The 14688-nt window shown below is 34.4% G+C and overlaps 1 protein-coding gene across 2 annotated transcripts in view; it reads left to right on the forward strand.

Annotated features, from left to right (window-relative positions):
* Window positions 1–14688, forward strand: part of PTPRQ (protein tyrosine phosphatase receptor type Q) — a 198413-nt gene that overhangs the window by 17570 nt on the left and 166155 nt on the right. For both annotated transcript variants that reach the window (XM_090273667.1, XM_090273668.1), the window contains exon 9: window positions 3342–3514. In XM_090273667.1, coding sequence (XP_090129793.1) covers window positions 3342–3514 — 173 coding nt within the window. The remainder of the gene's footprint in view (window positions 1–3341; window positions 3515–14688) is intronic.

The raw sequence follows: 14688 nt of genomic DNA on the forward strand, positions 1-14688 counted from the left end.
TTTCATCAACACTGAGAATGTAATGTTATGGTCCATAGTCTACTTTGATCATCAAAGAAAATCAGCATCATGTTATAGCAGTTCTATATATTTCATAAGATTTCTACATTTGTTTAATATTTTACTGAACATATTTTCACGTATGCATGAAAAATATAATTTGGGGAAAAATTGCTAATTTCCAATGTTACAAAATGTCATAGAGTTACCTATTCTAAAGTGAGGCAGAGCTGATGAATATAATATAGGCAACAGCATTTTTTTATTGGTTGTATGGAGCTTTAAACGTTTTGTAAATTTTGTTGCTTCAATATCCCATAATAACTTTTCTGTCACTAGTGTCTTGCAGAGTTAACATAACTTCTTAAAAGCAAACAAAGTATGGAAAGCCATATTTACTTCTCCATAAATAAGCTATTGAAGTGAAACCTTTTGTCTTCAGTGATTTTAACTCACTACTTCCTGCAAATGATAGTAAAATCTTTCGTAGAGAAACTGGTGAAAGACTATCAACTTTGTATTTTTCAGGATTCTCAATGACCTTTATTTTTCAATAGATTTTTTTCAAAATGAACTTATAATGGAAATTTAATTTGCCCATAATGGTAAAATTTATTTTAATGTATTATCTTTATACCAGTGCCATTTGTCTCCATTTTGTTTTTCTCTAAGTTTTTCATTTGAAAACTTAAAAGCATTTGGAATATTTTTTTTTACCAATCATATCTACTCTGTTTCCCATTTATGAGTAAAACTTATAGATGTGTTGATTTGAAAATGAGTTGTAGGTAGTCCCTGTTGACAATACTTTCAGAATTGATGCTGAACTATGAATAATTGCCTTGTGTGTTTGTTTTTCTTTAGTTAATTGGTATCAATATTAAAGGAGTTTGATCTAATCCATACTTCTCTGGTTTCACTATAAAAATTTGTGGTATAACAGATCAAGTATCTCTCTAAAGACAAGATTCAGTGCTGTCTACTTCATTTCCTTTATCCCTTAAGCTTTTTCTTCTTTTATAAGAAAAATAAAGAGATAGGTTTACAGTCATTCTTTACAAGTTTAAGGTACATTTTTAAGGTATATGGAACCACTTAGCTTTTGCATGAATCATAACTGTAGGCGTTAGTGTCAGGGGGCAATAATTACTAAGTTACATTTTAAAATCTTCTACATCAGAAGATAAATAAGTTGATACTATTTTTAAGTTTGGCTAACTACGAGACAGTAACATATGCATATTTTCCTGCTGTATTGGGTAGTTTGGGGTATCCTACTATATTAATATGTTACATCAAGTAGGACTGATCATTTCACTTATTTTCTGGGAGGTAAGATTTAGTTGCTTGATTTATCTGATCAATGTAGTCATTTAATTGGCTTAAGTTGAGATTCTACAAAAGTTCAAATTAAGCAGAAAAATGACCTAGGTCTTCTATGATTATGTTATGCAATACTGGCAAAGGCTTTGTCTACATAGTGATTCTAAAATACAGTGTAAAAGAAAGGTGGAATGGGAATATTGCTAATTAAATGGCCGAGTTATTTTCATTCTACAGCAATTAGAAAGTTTCTCCACCCTTGAAAAAGGTGTATTGGTAAAAACAATAATAGAAGCATAAGCTCTGGAGACAATATATGTTAATGAAATAAAACTTGTACAACAGGTGACCTGTGCAAAATGTTTTATCTATTTTATTTTTCCCTCTATCTTCAGGTGCCTAGAAAGTGGTCATATACTGAGTGCTCTGTTGGATGAGGAATGGATGAATCAATGATTGTGGGGTTCTAGCATAGAACTCTTCCTCCATCCTTCCAAAGACAAACTTTTAAATTCAGATTGGAAGTCCTATGGGAAATCAATCTAAAGAATTATCCTTCTAGAGAGAGATATACTAAAATGTTTTTAGCAAACCAGATTCAAAGAATAAGCAAATTACAAGTGTATAGCCATGTTGTGTTTATTTCCCAGTTTTGAGCACAGGTTTTACCGACGCTGGACACCAGATTCTGAACTGCAATAGTCAAAGAATATGCTCTTTGTCCAGAATGACTCATTCATCCATCCAGCAATTAACTATTCCAAAAACATTTAGAAATACTTATATTATTATAATATCTAGAGGGCTTTCAAAATGATTATGTCATAGAGACAAAGAGAAAACTAAATCCATTGGATGAAAACTCCATACAGTTTACTACATGGTTAATTTAAGCATAATTATGTTTATTAATTATATATAATATTTATTGGAGTTGTGACATTAATTTTCAATTTCTTTATGTTATCTTAAAAGGGAATAGGACCATTTATATTATACCCTCCCCACAAAGTGTCTATCTTCTCAATGCAAATTGCTAAACCTTTACTAATGTGAAATATCTCAGCTTAGGAAAATGAATTCAATGTGTTGTCACATCCTGATTATAAAGGACACTTTTTTAATGTCATTTGTTGTTGTTGTTGTTGTTGTTGAACTAACATTTATAAATTCTCTTGACTCCTTTGTTCTTTACAAGAACCTTGCATAATAATAGGAATGATATAATTATACCCATCTTATAGATAGGAAACTAAGGATAGGGGGGGTGAATTGACTATTTATAATCACTTATTGGGCTATAAACAAAAAGTGGACAAAAGCCCAGAGCATGTTTATCTTTGATCCATTACTCCTTTGGCACTGGGTAATTTCCTATATATCACTCTTGGTGACTTTATAGCTAGAATTCGTTCATGTATTTGGTGTTTCATCTTAAACCAATTGTTAGTCTGTCCCTACTTTTCTTTACTGCAAAGAGTAATGGCCCCTGAAATTTAAGACTATGTAATTAATTTGTAAAATCAGCAGATAAAAATCAATCAACTTTTCAATCTCATGTAATAAATTAAAAGATAGCCTAACTGAACTTACCAACTACATTTCATTGTATTCCAAGTCTTCTAGATATTATTTTTTGATATGTTGTTATAGTTTTTATAAAAACCTTCTAGGTTTCTACTGCGCATTAATCATCCAGAAACAGCTTCCTCTGGGCAGTTATTTTTATTAATAAATTTATTTAAACAAATGTTATGACATTTTGATTTGGAAATTATTCCACCTTATCCTTTTTTTTATTTCCATTTTTGAGAACAATGTATAGAAATTTAACTTTAAGTACCCATGTATTTAAAGAGTCTTATACATATTTAATTATTAATAAATTAGTAAATTGTCTTAGTCAGCTTTCTATTAGAATATCTTACAAATCTTAAATTGTGAGTTAAGAATTTTGAAAATGTTTTCAAATCTGAAAGTGTATTTAAAAATTTGCCACACTTTATTTTTATTTTTAGTTCCAGGTGCAGTGTTTGATTTACAGCTTGCGGAAGTCGAAGCCACACAAATAAGAATTACTTGGAAGAAACCACGGCAACCAAATGGAATCATTAACCAATACCGAGTGAAAGTGCTCGTTTCAGAGACAGGAGTAATTTTGGAAAATACTTTGCTCACGGGAAAAAATGAGGTATTGCACTTTTATTTTACATTTCGGTGAGCCTTTTCTGCTTCATTCTAACCCTGATAACTTGGGAGATTTTCCAGCACTCAAACAAAATACTTGACAAGTTTTAGGGTAGAATGTGAGGTAAATTTGGGTTGTGTTGATATTCTAGGTGGATCATATTTCATTTTGAGGCATATGTTATCAGTTAAATGCTATTATTTTTTCAGCATATGAAAAATGTTCAGTGAGAAATTAAGTAGGACAAAAGGTGAAAATAATTATGGTAATTCAGTTAATGAATCATTTGGAAACTCCTATGATGATTTAAATAATCCTTTTAAGGCTGTGCTTAAAATTGGAACAGTTTCCAATAAAAGGTACAGTAATTTTAGTAGCTGTTGTTGACAAATGATTGTGTCTGTTTAGTTTTAGGAAGGTAAATTTCTCAGAGCTGCCTTATTTTTAATAAAAGTATTTTATTAAAGAAATGAAATAGCTGAAAGAAGTTAAATCTTTGGATATAAAATCAGAGGACAGTGCTTTTGCTTTTATTCACATTGGGAGTTCTGTTTTTTCCCTTCATTTTTGTTAGGAAGCACATGTAACACTTATTCCCCTTCACTGTTATTATTCACCTCCTCAAGCCAACTTTTCACCTACGAGGACCTCTAAGCCTCCAGACTTGTCAAATCTAGATATTGGCTGTTCCCAGGCTCACAAATAACAGTACTCATACTTCGAACCAGTGTGTTCAGCTTGAGGACTAGCTAGAAAGAACTGCTCAGTGGCTATTTAGCAATTGGCTTCAACCGTGTTGGTTCAAAATCACTACTTCTAATTGAGCACAATTATTGTTCTCACATATATTATTCATTCTATTTCTAATCCCAGCCTTCTCTATTTCTGGCATCTATTTGAAAGTTGACCTTACTAGGTCATCCAGGACTTACTTTTCTGAGTTGTTCCCCATCTCCAGACTAGGGTCACATTTTAATCTTACGATGACTCTTCTTTGGCGAAAAGATGTTGAGTTACGATTCTCTGATACTCAGGTAAAAGGGCAAAAACTTAAGCCTTTACTCCTGCTGGGAAGGTTTTAAATGAGATACTTAGCTTTTGGGGGACTTAGGTGACAAGTCTCCCACTTTTGCTAATGACATCTACTGAATGACTAGCCACCCTTATTTTTCTCTTGAAGCAAAGAGGTTCTAGAGAGGCTTCTTTGTAATTTTGCTGCTGTCTATCTGATCTGCAGCTGCTGTGATATAGTAGAGAGAACATAAGCTTTAGAGCCATACAAATCTGGGTTTGGTTACTTACTGGGCTGTACAGCAAAGAGATTAAGAGCATGGACCTAAGAAACAGAATACTTGGCTTTAAATATTGGCTTTGCCTTTACTGATGATTTAATCTTGGGTAAATTGGCTTGGTGTCTCTGAACTTCAGTTTCCTTTTCTCCAAAACAGGGATTATATGAGTCCCTGAAACAAAAGGTTGGTAATAGAATCTCATGGATTAATATAGATAAAGAATTTAGAACTTCAGTTGGCATGTAGTAAGTGCTGTGCTAAATAATTGCTACCTATTATAATTTTTTTTCTTGGGTTTGTATCTACTTAGAAGCTCTATAACCTTAAACTGGTTACTTAAATTTTGCAAATTTCAGTTTCCTTTTCTATAAGTGGGGTTGGGGGGTGGCTATCTACCTTGAAGCAGGATTGAACTGGTTTTTCCCACTTGGCTAGGCGAATCAGTCTTCTTACTTTATAGTCACAGCTATCAGTCTGTTAAGCTGTCTGCTTTTGGCTAAGAATAAACCCAGTTGGCTTCCTTGTGTCCTGGCTTGTTCTCAAGCACAATGCTCTCAGATGGGACCAGCTTACTAGAACAAGAAAATGGAAAGGGAACTCTTGGCTTGCTTGCTACCATTCTGGGCAGCAGACAGTGATTCACCTGTAGGCTGACACTTTGAAAGAGAGATATTTTCAGCAGAATGGTATCAAATCATAAGGCCCAAGAATCCCCAATTTTTCCCATTCACTTAAGGAAAAAGTGCCATCTTGGTCATGTAAACAAATACACACAAAACAGGAAAAAAAAAACCTTCTATAACCAAGTCTGGGAAGCCTAGATTACAAGGTCTGATGCAGAATATAATCCTACTCATTCACTTTGACAAGAGCATGATGATTGTACTCTGTTTTTCAACTTCAGAGAATGAGATGATAATATCCCCAATTTTAGATGAGTCAGATTTGAATAAAAACCCTGCGAAGTATTCCAAACACTAGGATTTGTGTTTAAGTATACAGGACAGAGTGAGCAAGCAAATCAGGGTCTGAAATAACTTTAGGTGAGGAATCTCAGTGATGTGTAATCCTTAACTTGAAATCTGTGTTCCAATTAAATTTCATTCTGAGATTCCATATAATTTACCAAACATGGCAGTGAGAAATTAAGAGCTATGGATGAAAATCTGTAATTATTTTTTAGCAAAGTGTTTTGTTTTTCAAAAAAGTTTTAAGTTTTTAATTACAGTTAACATATAATAATATATTAGTTTAGTGTATACAACATAGTGATTAGACATTTATATAACTTAAGAAGTGACCACTCCAGTAAGTCTAGTACCCATCTAACACACCATAGATGGTTATTACAAAGTTATTGACTATATTCTCAATGCTGTACTTTACATCCCTCTGTTTTTATAACCAGCAATTTCTGTTGCATTGGACCATTCACCTTGGTTGACACTCAATATTATCTTCCTTATCCTCCTTGGTAAAATGAGACATTATACTTCTCTTTATTTTTTATAATGATATCTTTCCTAATTAAATCAGGCCTTTTATTGGTGTTTGGACTCACCTTGCAGGTGACTGATGTGGGGAGACAGATATGGCTGAGGCTCTAAATTCAAATGGGTCATGGTCCTAGCCTTGGCTCTGCACTGTTCTAGGTCTATGAACTTGGACAAATCAACTTTTGGAAACTTGATGCCCGCATTTTTAAAGCGGGGCTTATATACCTACCTCATCAGGTGAGGAATACATGTGATAACAAATAAAACCTCTGTCTTAGTGTATTCCTTTACTATCTTTTTTTAAGAATTTTTTTCTTCCACTCTTTTTAAAAAAATATTTTTTGTTTTTCAATTACAGTTAATGTACAATATTATATTAGTTTCAGGTGTACAACCCAGTGCTTAGACATTTATATAATTAATGAAGTGATCATCCCAATAAATCTGGTACCCATCTGACATTATACAGTTATTACAATATTGTTGATGATGTCCCCTATGCTGTACATTACACCCCCATTGACTGTTCTATAGCTACTAATCTGTACTTCCTAATCCCTTCACCTTTTCACCCATTCCCCCAGTCCCCTTCCATGTGGCAACCATCAAATGTTCTCTGTATCTATGGGTCTGTTTCTGATCTTCTTGTTTATTTTCTTTTTACAAATAAGTGAAATTGTATGTTATTTGTCTTTCTCTGTCTGACTTGTTTTACTCAGCACGGTGCTCTCTAGGTCTATCTCTGTTGTTGCAGATGGCAAGGTTTCATTCTTTGTTATCGCTGAATCATATTCCATTGTATATATGCACCACTTCTTTATCGATTCATTTATCGATGGACAGACACTTAAGCTGCTTTTATACCTTGGTTATTGTAAGTAATGTTACAGCAAAAATATGGATGCCTACGACTTTTTGATTTGTTGTTCTTCGGCTATATACCCAGAAGTATGATAAATTGCTGGTCCTTCTTTGTCTCTTATTTTAAAAGTATTTTGTCTAGTATTAATATTGCTACCCCAACTTTTAAATTTTTTCATTCCCATTTTTATGAAATATCTTCTCTTTTTAGTTTCAGTCTGAAGTGAGTCTCTTGTAGACATCGTGTGAAAGGGTCTTGTTTTGTTATCCATTCAGCCACCCTGTGTTCACTCTTAAACTTCTCAAAGTGTGTCCTTCATGCTCTGTCTCAAGAGTACTTTGAATGCTTGAAATCTTGTTAAAAGTCACAAATGATCTCCTAAGTGTCAAATAAGTGGTTACATATTTTTAATCATCCTCATCTTCCTGTCTCTTCCAAATCTGTTCCTCTGCCTGCCCCCTTCTCCCAGCTTTTGACATAACTATTTGCTCTGTAATACTTCTTCCACATTTATATACTGTGACTTTGCAAAGTTTTGCCCATATACAATGAACACTGAAGAAAATACAAAAGCTAGCTCTCACTTTTACAATTTTCTAACTCCTTCTTTATAAAGGTATTCCAGAGGTTCCCACTTTCAGGCATCTCATTACACTTCTTTTGGTGATCTCTCAGTCCCAATCACTGCTTTCTCTGTGCAGGACTCCTTTGCCTTGCTTTCCATGATGATCTCCGGCACTCTGCATTTCTAATTGCAGCCCTTTATAGGAAGGTTTTACTATGGCTCATCACATTTAAACTCATCTGCTCTAAAAAAGCAAAACAAAAATATTTTTTGGGATAGTAACATCTGGTTCATAATCAGAAGAAATGTAGTTGGGATAAGGAACAGATACTTGACAGAGATCCTGGGATGGTGATGGGGATCAGTGAATATTCCCACAGAATACACAAGAAGGGAGTTTGTCCAGGCAATTAATACTTTCAGGGTGTCAAGAATAAGGCCTGAAGAGAAGCTAACCTAAAGCCTAGATGCCTGAAATAATAGGCTTAGAATTTCCTCACTCCTTGGACTGGGCACAACAAAGAGCTCTGTCCTTAAGGTCATTGTCTAAGTGTTCGAAAGGCTTTTATGGTATTTATATATGCCTTATGTTTCTCTTTTTGCATAATGGCACCATTATCTTCTCTGTCATGAAGGCTTAAAACATAGGGGTTAGCTTTGCCGTGGGTTATACTTAGCATTTAATAGCCATTCAGTGTTAAAGCCAGTTATTTCTCCCTCCAGAGTGTGACAGTCATACATCTAGATTTCCTTCCTGTGTCTCCATCCCAGGTCAGAGTTGCGTAGACTCTTGCCTATTGTACTCTCACTACATTAGTTTCCCATTGTTGTATAACAATTTGCCAGAAGCTTAAAACCACTCACCTTTATAATCTCACAGTTTCTCTGGGTCAGAAGTCCAGACAGCTTAGATGGGTTCTCTGCTTAGGGTCTTACAAGGCTGAGATCAAGGGACTGACTGGGCTCTGTTCTCAGCTGGAGGCATGACTAAGGAAGAATTCCCTTCCAGGCTCACTCAGTTTTTTGGCAGATTTCATTTTTTTTAGGCTATAGAATTGAGAGTGTGGTTTCTTGCTAACTCTTGGGAGGAGACTACCCTGACTGTAGTTTATGGAGGTCTCAAACAGTTTTCTCACATGGCCATTTACTTCATCAAGCCAGCAAGGAGAGTCTATCTAATGTAATGCAATCATGGGAGTGAAATATCATCATTTTTGCCTTATTTTGTTGGTTAGATACAAATCACAGGTCCCACCAAGTTCAAGAAGAGAGGATTATACAGGACCATAAACAAACAGAGGTAGGGATAATGGGGGACCACCTTAGAGGTTATCTACCACACTCTCTCAGTGCACTATTTTATATTTGACATACTTATTATTCTAATAGGTATATTAATTTAAATTATAAAAGTATGTGTATGTATCTGTTTATATAGTCTAACTCTTCAGAATAGCAGAAAGTCAGTAGATAATATCTAACATAACTGAGTCAGAACAGGAAGTATAAGCATATTTAATGATTTTATAAATAAACACCATAAGAAGTGAAAATAAGTGTTTAATAGTGGAAGCAAGGGGCAGGGGTTTTCACTGTGAAGCCTTCACCACCTTTTTTTTTTTTTAAGACGTGTACATATATCATGATGATGAAAGTTAAAAAAAATTTTTTTTATTGTGTTTTTCTCATTACCACTTAGTATCCTTTTACTCTCTCCCTCCTGCAATCACCACATTGTTGCCCATGTCCATGAGTCCTTTTGCCATTTTGCTCAATTTTTCTACCTCTAACCTTCCCGTTACCCCTTAGATGTTGTCCTGCTCTCTATCTGTGAGTTTGTCTCTATTTTGCTGGTTCACTTTGTTCATTAGATTTTATATATGAATGAAATCATATGGTATTTGTCTTTCTCTGACTGGCTTATTTCACTTGGCATAATGTTCTCCAGGTCCACGCATACTGTTGCAAAGGGTAAAACTTTCTTCTTTATGGCTGAGTGTATTCCATTATGTGCAGCCACTGTGGAAAGCAGTGTGGAGATGCCTCAAAAAAATTAAAAATGGATCTACCTTTTGACCCAACAACCCCACTTCTGGAGCTATATCCAAAGGAGCCCAAAACACTAATTCAAAAGAACATATGCACCCCTATGTTCACGACAGAGTTGTTTACAATTGCCAAGATGTGGCAATCAGTGTTCATCAGTAGGTGAATGGGTAAAACAACTATGGGACATTCACACATTTACACTATTTACATGATGATGGAACTTAAAAAATGTATTAAAATATACTTCTATGCTAGGCTTAATCTGATATCATAACCATTTTTGAAATTTTTTTCTAGTGACCCTCTAATGATTTGCTTATTAATGAATAGGAGTTATTCAAGCAAACAAAATATATATTTTACTTTTAATATTTAAACAAATATTTGAAAAAATACATTAGAAACTTGAACCTCAGGGTCTGAGGACTTTTATTTCAACTTCCAAACTTATACATGAATCTCATCTATAACATTCCTACTAAATGATTGGGAATCCAGTCTCTCCTCAAATATTTGGTTAATTCTGATAATAGGGCATTCACTAAAACAATAATAGCTCCTCTTCAATAAACTTTAAAATATTCTTCTTTATGGTCTCACAAGTATTTATTAACTATAAAGTTTCAGGTATTCTATTAGATCCAGAAAATGCATAGATGAATAAGAAGCCACCCTGCCCTTATCTATTTTGAACTGAAATATTTGTCCTCTAATATCTACCAGCATGTCCTGCCTCTCCTGTCTAGACCCATACAATAGATCAGAGTAGCCTTGGCTTTGGGAGTTGGAACCAGAAAATGTGTTCCAATTCTACCTCTGCTAACTTCAGTAGTGCGAAATTGAACAGATGACTGTAAAATAGATACTAATATCTATCTGTGTGCTATAGTGAAGTGCTAGCTCATGGGTAAAAGTGTTCAGCATGTATTTGATACATAGTAACTTTAAATGTTAGTTTTTGCAGTAGTAACAATAATGCATATCAATTTATCTTTTTATCATTTGAAATTTTTTCTCATCAGTCACAGTTTCTAGGTCCTTCCTATTATTGATTACTGTCATGTATATTTTTTGCTGTTTGTCAATTAGCCTCTTACTCGGCTGAACACAATATCCCTTATGTAGTTTTACTAGAGCCAAAGTGAACATAATTATTTTCTCCTTTTGTGTAGATTTCCTACTTCTATCATGTGAAGTACAAAACTAATTTCTTTGGGGGACTCATTCTACTAAGATTGTCTGAAGTACCCTAAAGTCATCTCTCTCCATGGATGCTCTTTAGTTGACTTTCACACTTAGATCTCACCTTGTATTTATTCTTCTAGAGGAGCCCTGGAACATTTTCTCTGAAAAGACACCATCTTGCTACCGAGTGTTACAAATTTATGAGATTTATACAGATACATTTTTTTTCATCCAACATGTTTCTCAAGTTTATCATTGTTTGTCACTAGTGAACATGAGAGGAAAGCCAGATAAATATTGGTCAGTAGCTATGGAATGAGGCTGAGGCCAGAACTCAATAGCAGTTTAGGAATGCTTGAGGTAGGTTTACTCTGTGGAGCATTAGAAACAAGCAGAACCAAGCCTTAAGGAGTTTTTCACTCAAGTTATGAGCAAAATGACCATTGGTAAGTTTCCAAACATATGCTAATTGCAGGCTTTCCTTTTTTTACCATAGCTTGATAATAGATAACATAAATTACACCATAGTCTGTAATAAAATATAGAAGCATTTTATTTATTTATTTATTTATTTATTTTTAGAGAGATGGGAGGAGAGGGAGAAAGAGAAGGAGAGAAACATCAATGTATGGTTGCCTTTTACATGCCTCCAACTTGGGATCTGGCCACAACCCAGGCAGGTGCCCTGACTGGGTATCGAACCAGCAATGCTTTTGTTCACAGGGCAGACCTCAATCCATTGAGCCACACCAGCCAGGGCATAGAAGTATTTCTTGAGAATTAATCTAAATTTTCATTAATTTGACTCAGCATACTTCCAGTGAGTTTTAATTGACAGATATAGTTTAGGGCTATATAGTTATGTATTTTGGATTTGTTTGAAATAAAATCAGATTAACTATAATGAAGATTATTACATGTGGAGTCAAGTCAGGCAGATTTGGAATTTAAGGACCTTTAATTCTTTCACATAAATTCCGAAGATTCCTGGATAGCTTATGTGAGGCTTTTCATGTTCATGAATTGTGACATTCCCTGACTCAGTTGTTCTCAACTGGGGGTGATTTTGCTCTCCAGGAGACATTGGGAATCTCTGAAGACACTTTTTTGTTGTCACAGCTAGGAGGATGCTTCTAGTGGGTAAGGACCAGAGACACTGCTAAACCCCTCACAGAGCACACAGCAGCTCCTAACAACAGCAATCACCAAATTACCTAACACGGAATGTCAGTAGTACTGAGGGTGAGATTGCGGGGCCAGCCCAATGAGCCCCAAACTTCTGGAAGTCGCAATGGATCTTCTTTCTTCTGTATTTCCTTTATTTCTACTTCTGCTTTTCTCAGCCCTTTACCATTATTTAAGTTCCAATTAATTCCCATCATGTCTGCTCTTACTTTTTTTCTTCTTTAAAAAACCCTGAGTAATATCTAATGCTTTTTATAAAGTCAAAATATGAGAAATATCACTACATGGCACACCATGATAATTAGTTACATTCCAGATTATTACAATACAAATATTCAAATTGTTGCCCAGGTTAAGGAGGGTTTTTCTAATGGATATTGGAATTTTGGAGAATTGCAAATAGTCAAAAGTATACAGGTCAACTCTCACCTTGAAATGGCAGTATGTCAACAGAGATGCTTAACCTAGTTAATTGATCAGATGCTATGGTTTATTCACAATAATTTATCTCACATGGGTATAAATATTGAGAGATTTTATGCAAAATCATCATTCAGGAGGAAATTCTTGGTGCTACCTCGTTGTACCTTCTATAGTGGCTTGTCAGAATGGCTAATAGTGGAAATAGCTGTGTGGTTTTGGCATAAACTATTGACTAAAATACCGGAGCATCTCTGAATATGTGTTTGTGCTTCATGGCCTCCCTGATTTTCCTGTGGATGCAGAGCTGAAGTGAGCTGTTGGAGACAGAAGACCTTTCCCTTGTCCATAGAGAGTTCTCTCTCCAGAGGTTTTTCTTCATCACAACATTTTCAGAATCGATCATATAGGTGTCTTTCTGTTTTTCATCACAATACTTTTCTGGATAAAGGTGGAACAAGATTTAGATAATTTTATCTCAAAAATCTCATTGGAGAATTGGGAATTTTCTTGAATCTTTTATCCATTGTTTTATCTCTCAGAAAGGTTAATATTTAAAAGATCTGTCTTTGTAGATAATTAAATAAATAAACTGACCTAAAATGTCTTAATTTCCTGAGATTATTTTCCCTAAGCATCTACTATTTTTTGAAAATATCAAGTGCTTTATAGTAGTAATGAATAAAAAATCCTGTTTTTGACTTTATGAGTAAAGATACCCCAACTATATAAGATAATTAAAAGACAGCTGTACCAAAACTTATAAATAAATAAAATCTCTATTATGAATTATAATTAAGAATAAACAGGGTATTTCTTTTTTAATTAAAAGGTTTTGGAGCTGAGGTTTGAAGCAGAACTTGAAAAGGAATAGACAAAAAGAGAGTGGTTCTTGCAATGTTTTCTTTTTTCTAATGCTACTTTATTTTGGAAAATTTTGAACAGCCAAGAAAATGGAGAAAAGAGAATGATGAGTTCCCAGTTACCTGTGACCAGGATTGGATAATTATCACTGTTCTGTCATTTCTTGCCTCAGCCTTCTTGTGTTATTGCTATTTCTGTGAACACAGTTTAAAATAAATTATAGACCACATCACTTTGCTTCCATGTACATGTCTAAGTGCAAATCCCTAAAAAAATAAATAAATGTTTTAATTCACTCAATATTTCCATTACTACAAGTAACAAAATTGCTGATATTGTCTTGGTATCATCTAATACCTAGATCATATTGAGAGTTCCCTGATTATCTTCAAAGCCTATGTTGGTAGGTTTGTTCTAATTAGAACCCACAGTCCACACATTGTATTTGGTCATTAGGTCTCTTCAGGCAACATTTGCTTTGATTAATATTTAGCTTTATTTTTTGGGTTGACAGTCTATGCAGAATACCTAATACTATTTGGCCAAAACACCCTTTCCCATTCTGTCTCAATCAGCTATACTGTGTGAAGAGGGAAAAGTGAGAGTTGTCTTGTTATCCCAACAAAAATCTCTAAATATTTGTCATCTGCTCCTGATATTTTTACCTCAGTATCTGCCATTTTGGTGAACTTGACATGTGTAAAGTACATTATGGGGTCTAGGAACAATCACAGTCACTGAAAATATTCCTTAGGTCCGTAGCCTTGGATAGGTCTGCCATGAACCCTGTTTGAGAAGTATTGCCATGCAGTTTTGTTCATGTCACTCAATCATAGATAAACTCCTATTATTAACATGTATTATGCAGTCAGGAAGACCTCTTACACCTGGAATAGAACAGTATGCCTAGAATACTTCCCTTTTGGGGGTAAGAGAAGCAGTTAAAATATTTCAGTCCTGAGATCTTTGCCCGAGGATGTTGAGTTTTACAATACCTGAAGTCAGAAACAAGTATCTGCTTCTTCCCATAATCCAGTGTTGGTCTCTTAAAACATAGTAGTGATCAGAGTGTTACAATGATGCAGGATTTTATTAGCTCCAGAATTAAATTTTGAAATGTAAAGGAGAGAGGAGCCATGGAAATATTATCTTTTTAAAAACCACGATCCCAAGTTACTAGTTTTAAATTAATACTTGAGTGAAGTCATTAGTAAGATAATGATTATAAGCAGTCTTTGTAAGTAACTACTTTTAATTAC

This window comes from Furipterus horrens, unplaced genomic scaffold (assembly GCF_987537825.1).
Source record: "Furipterus horrens unplaced genomic scaffold, mFurHor1.1.pri manual_scaffold_4, whole genome shotgun sequence".
NCBI lineage: Eukaryota > Metazoa > Chordata > Mammalia > Chiroptera > Furipteridae > Furipterus > Furipterus horrens.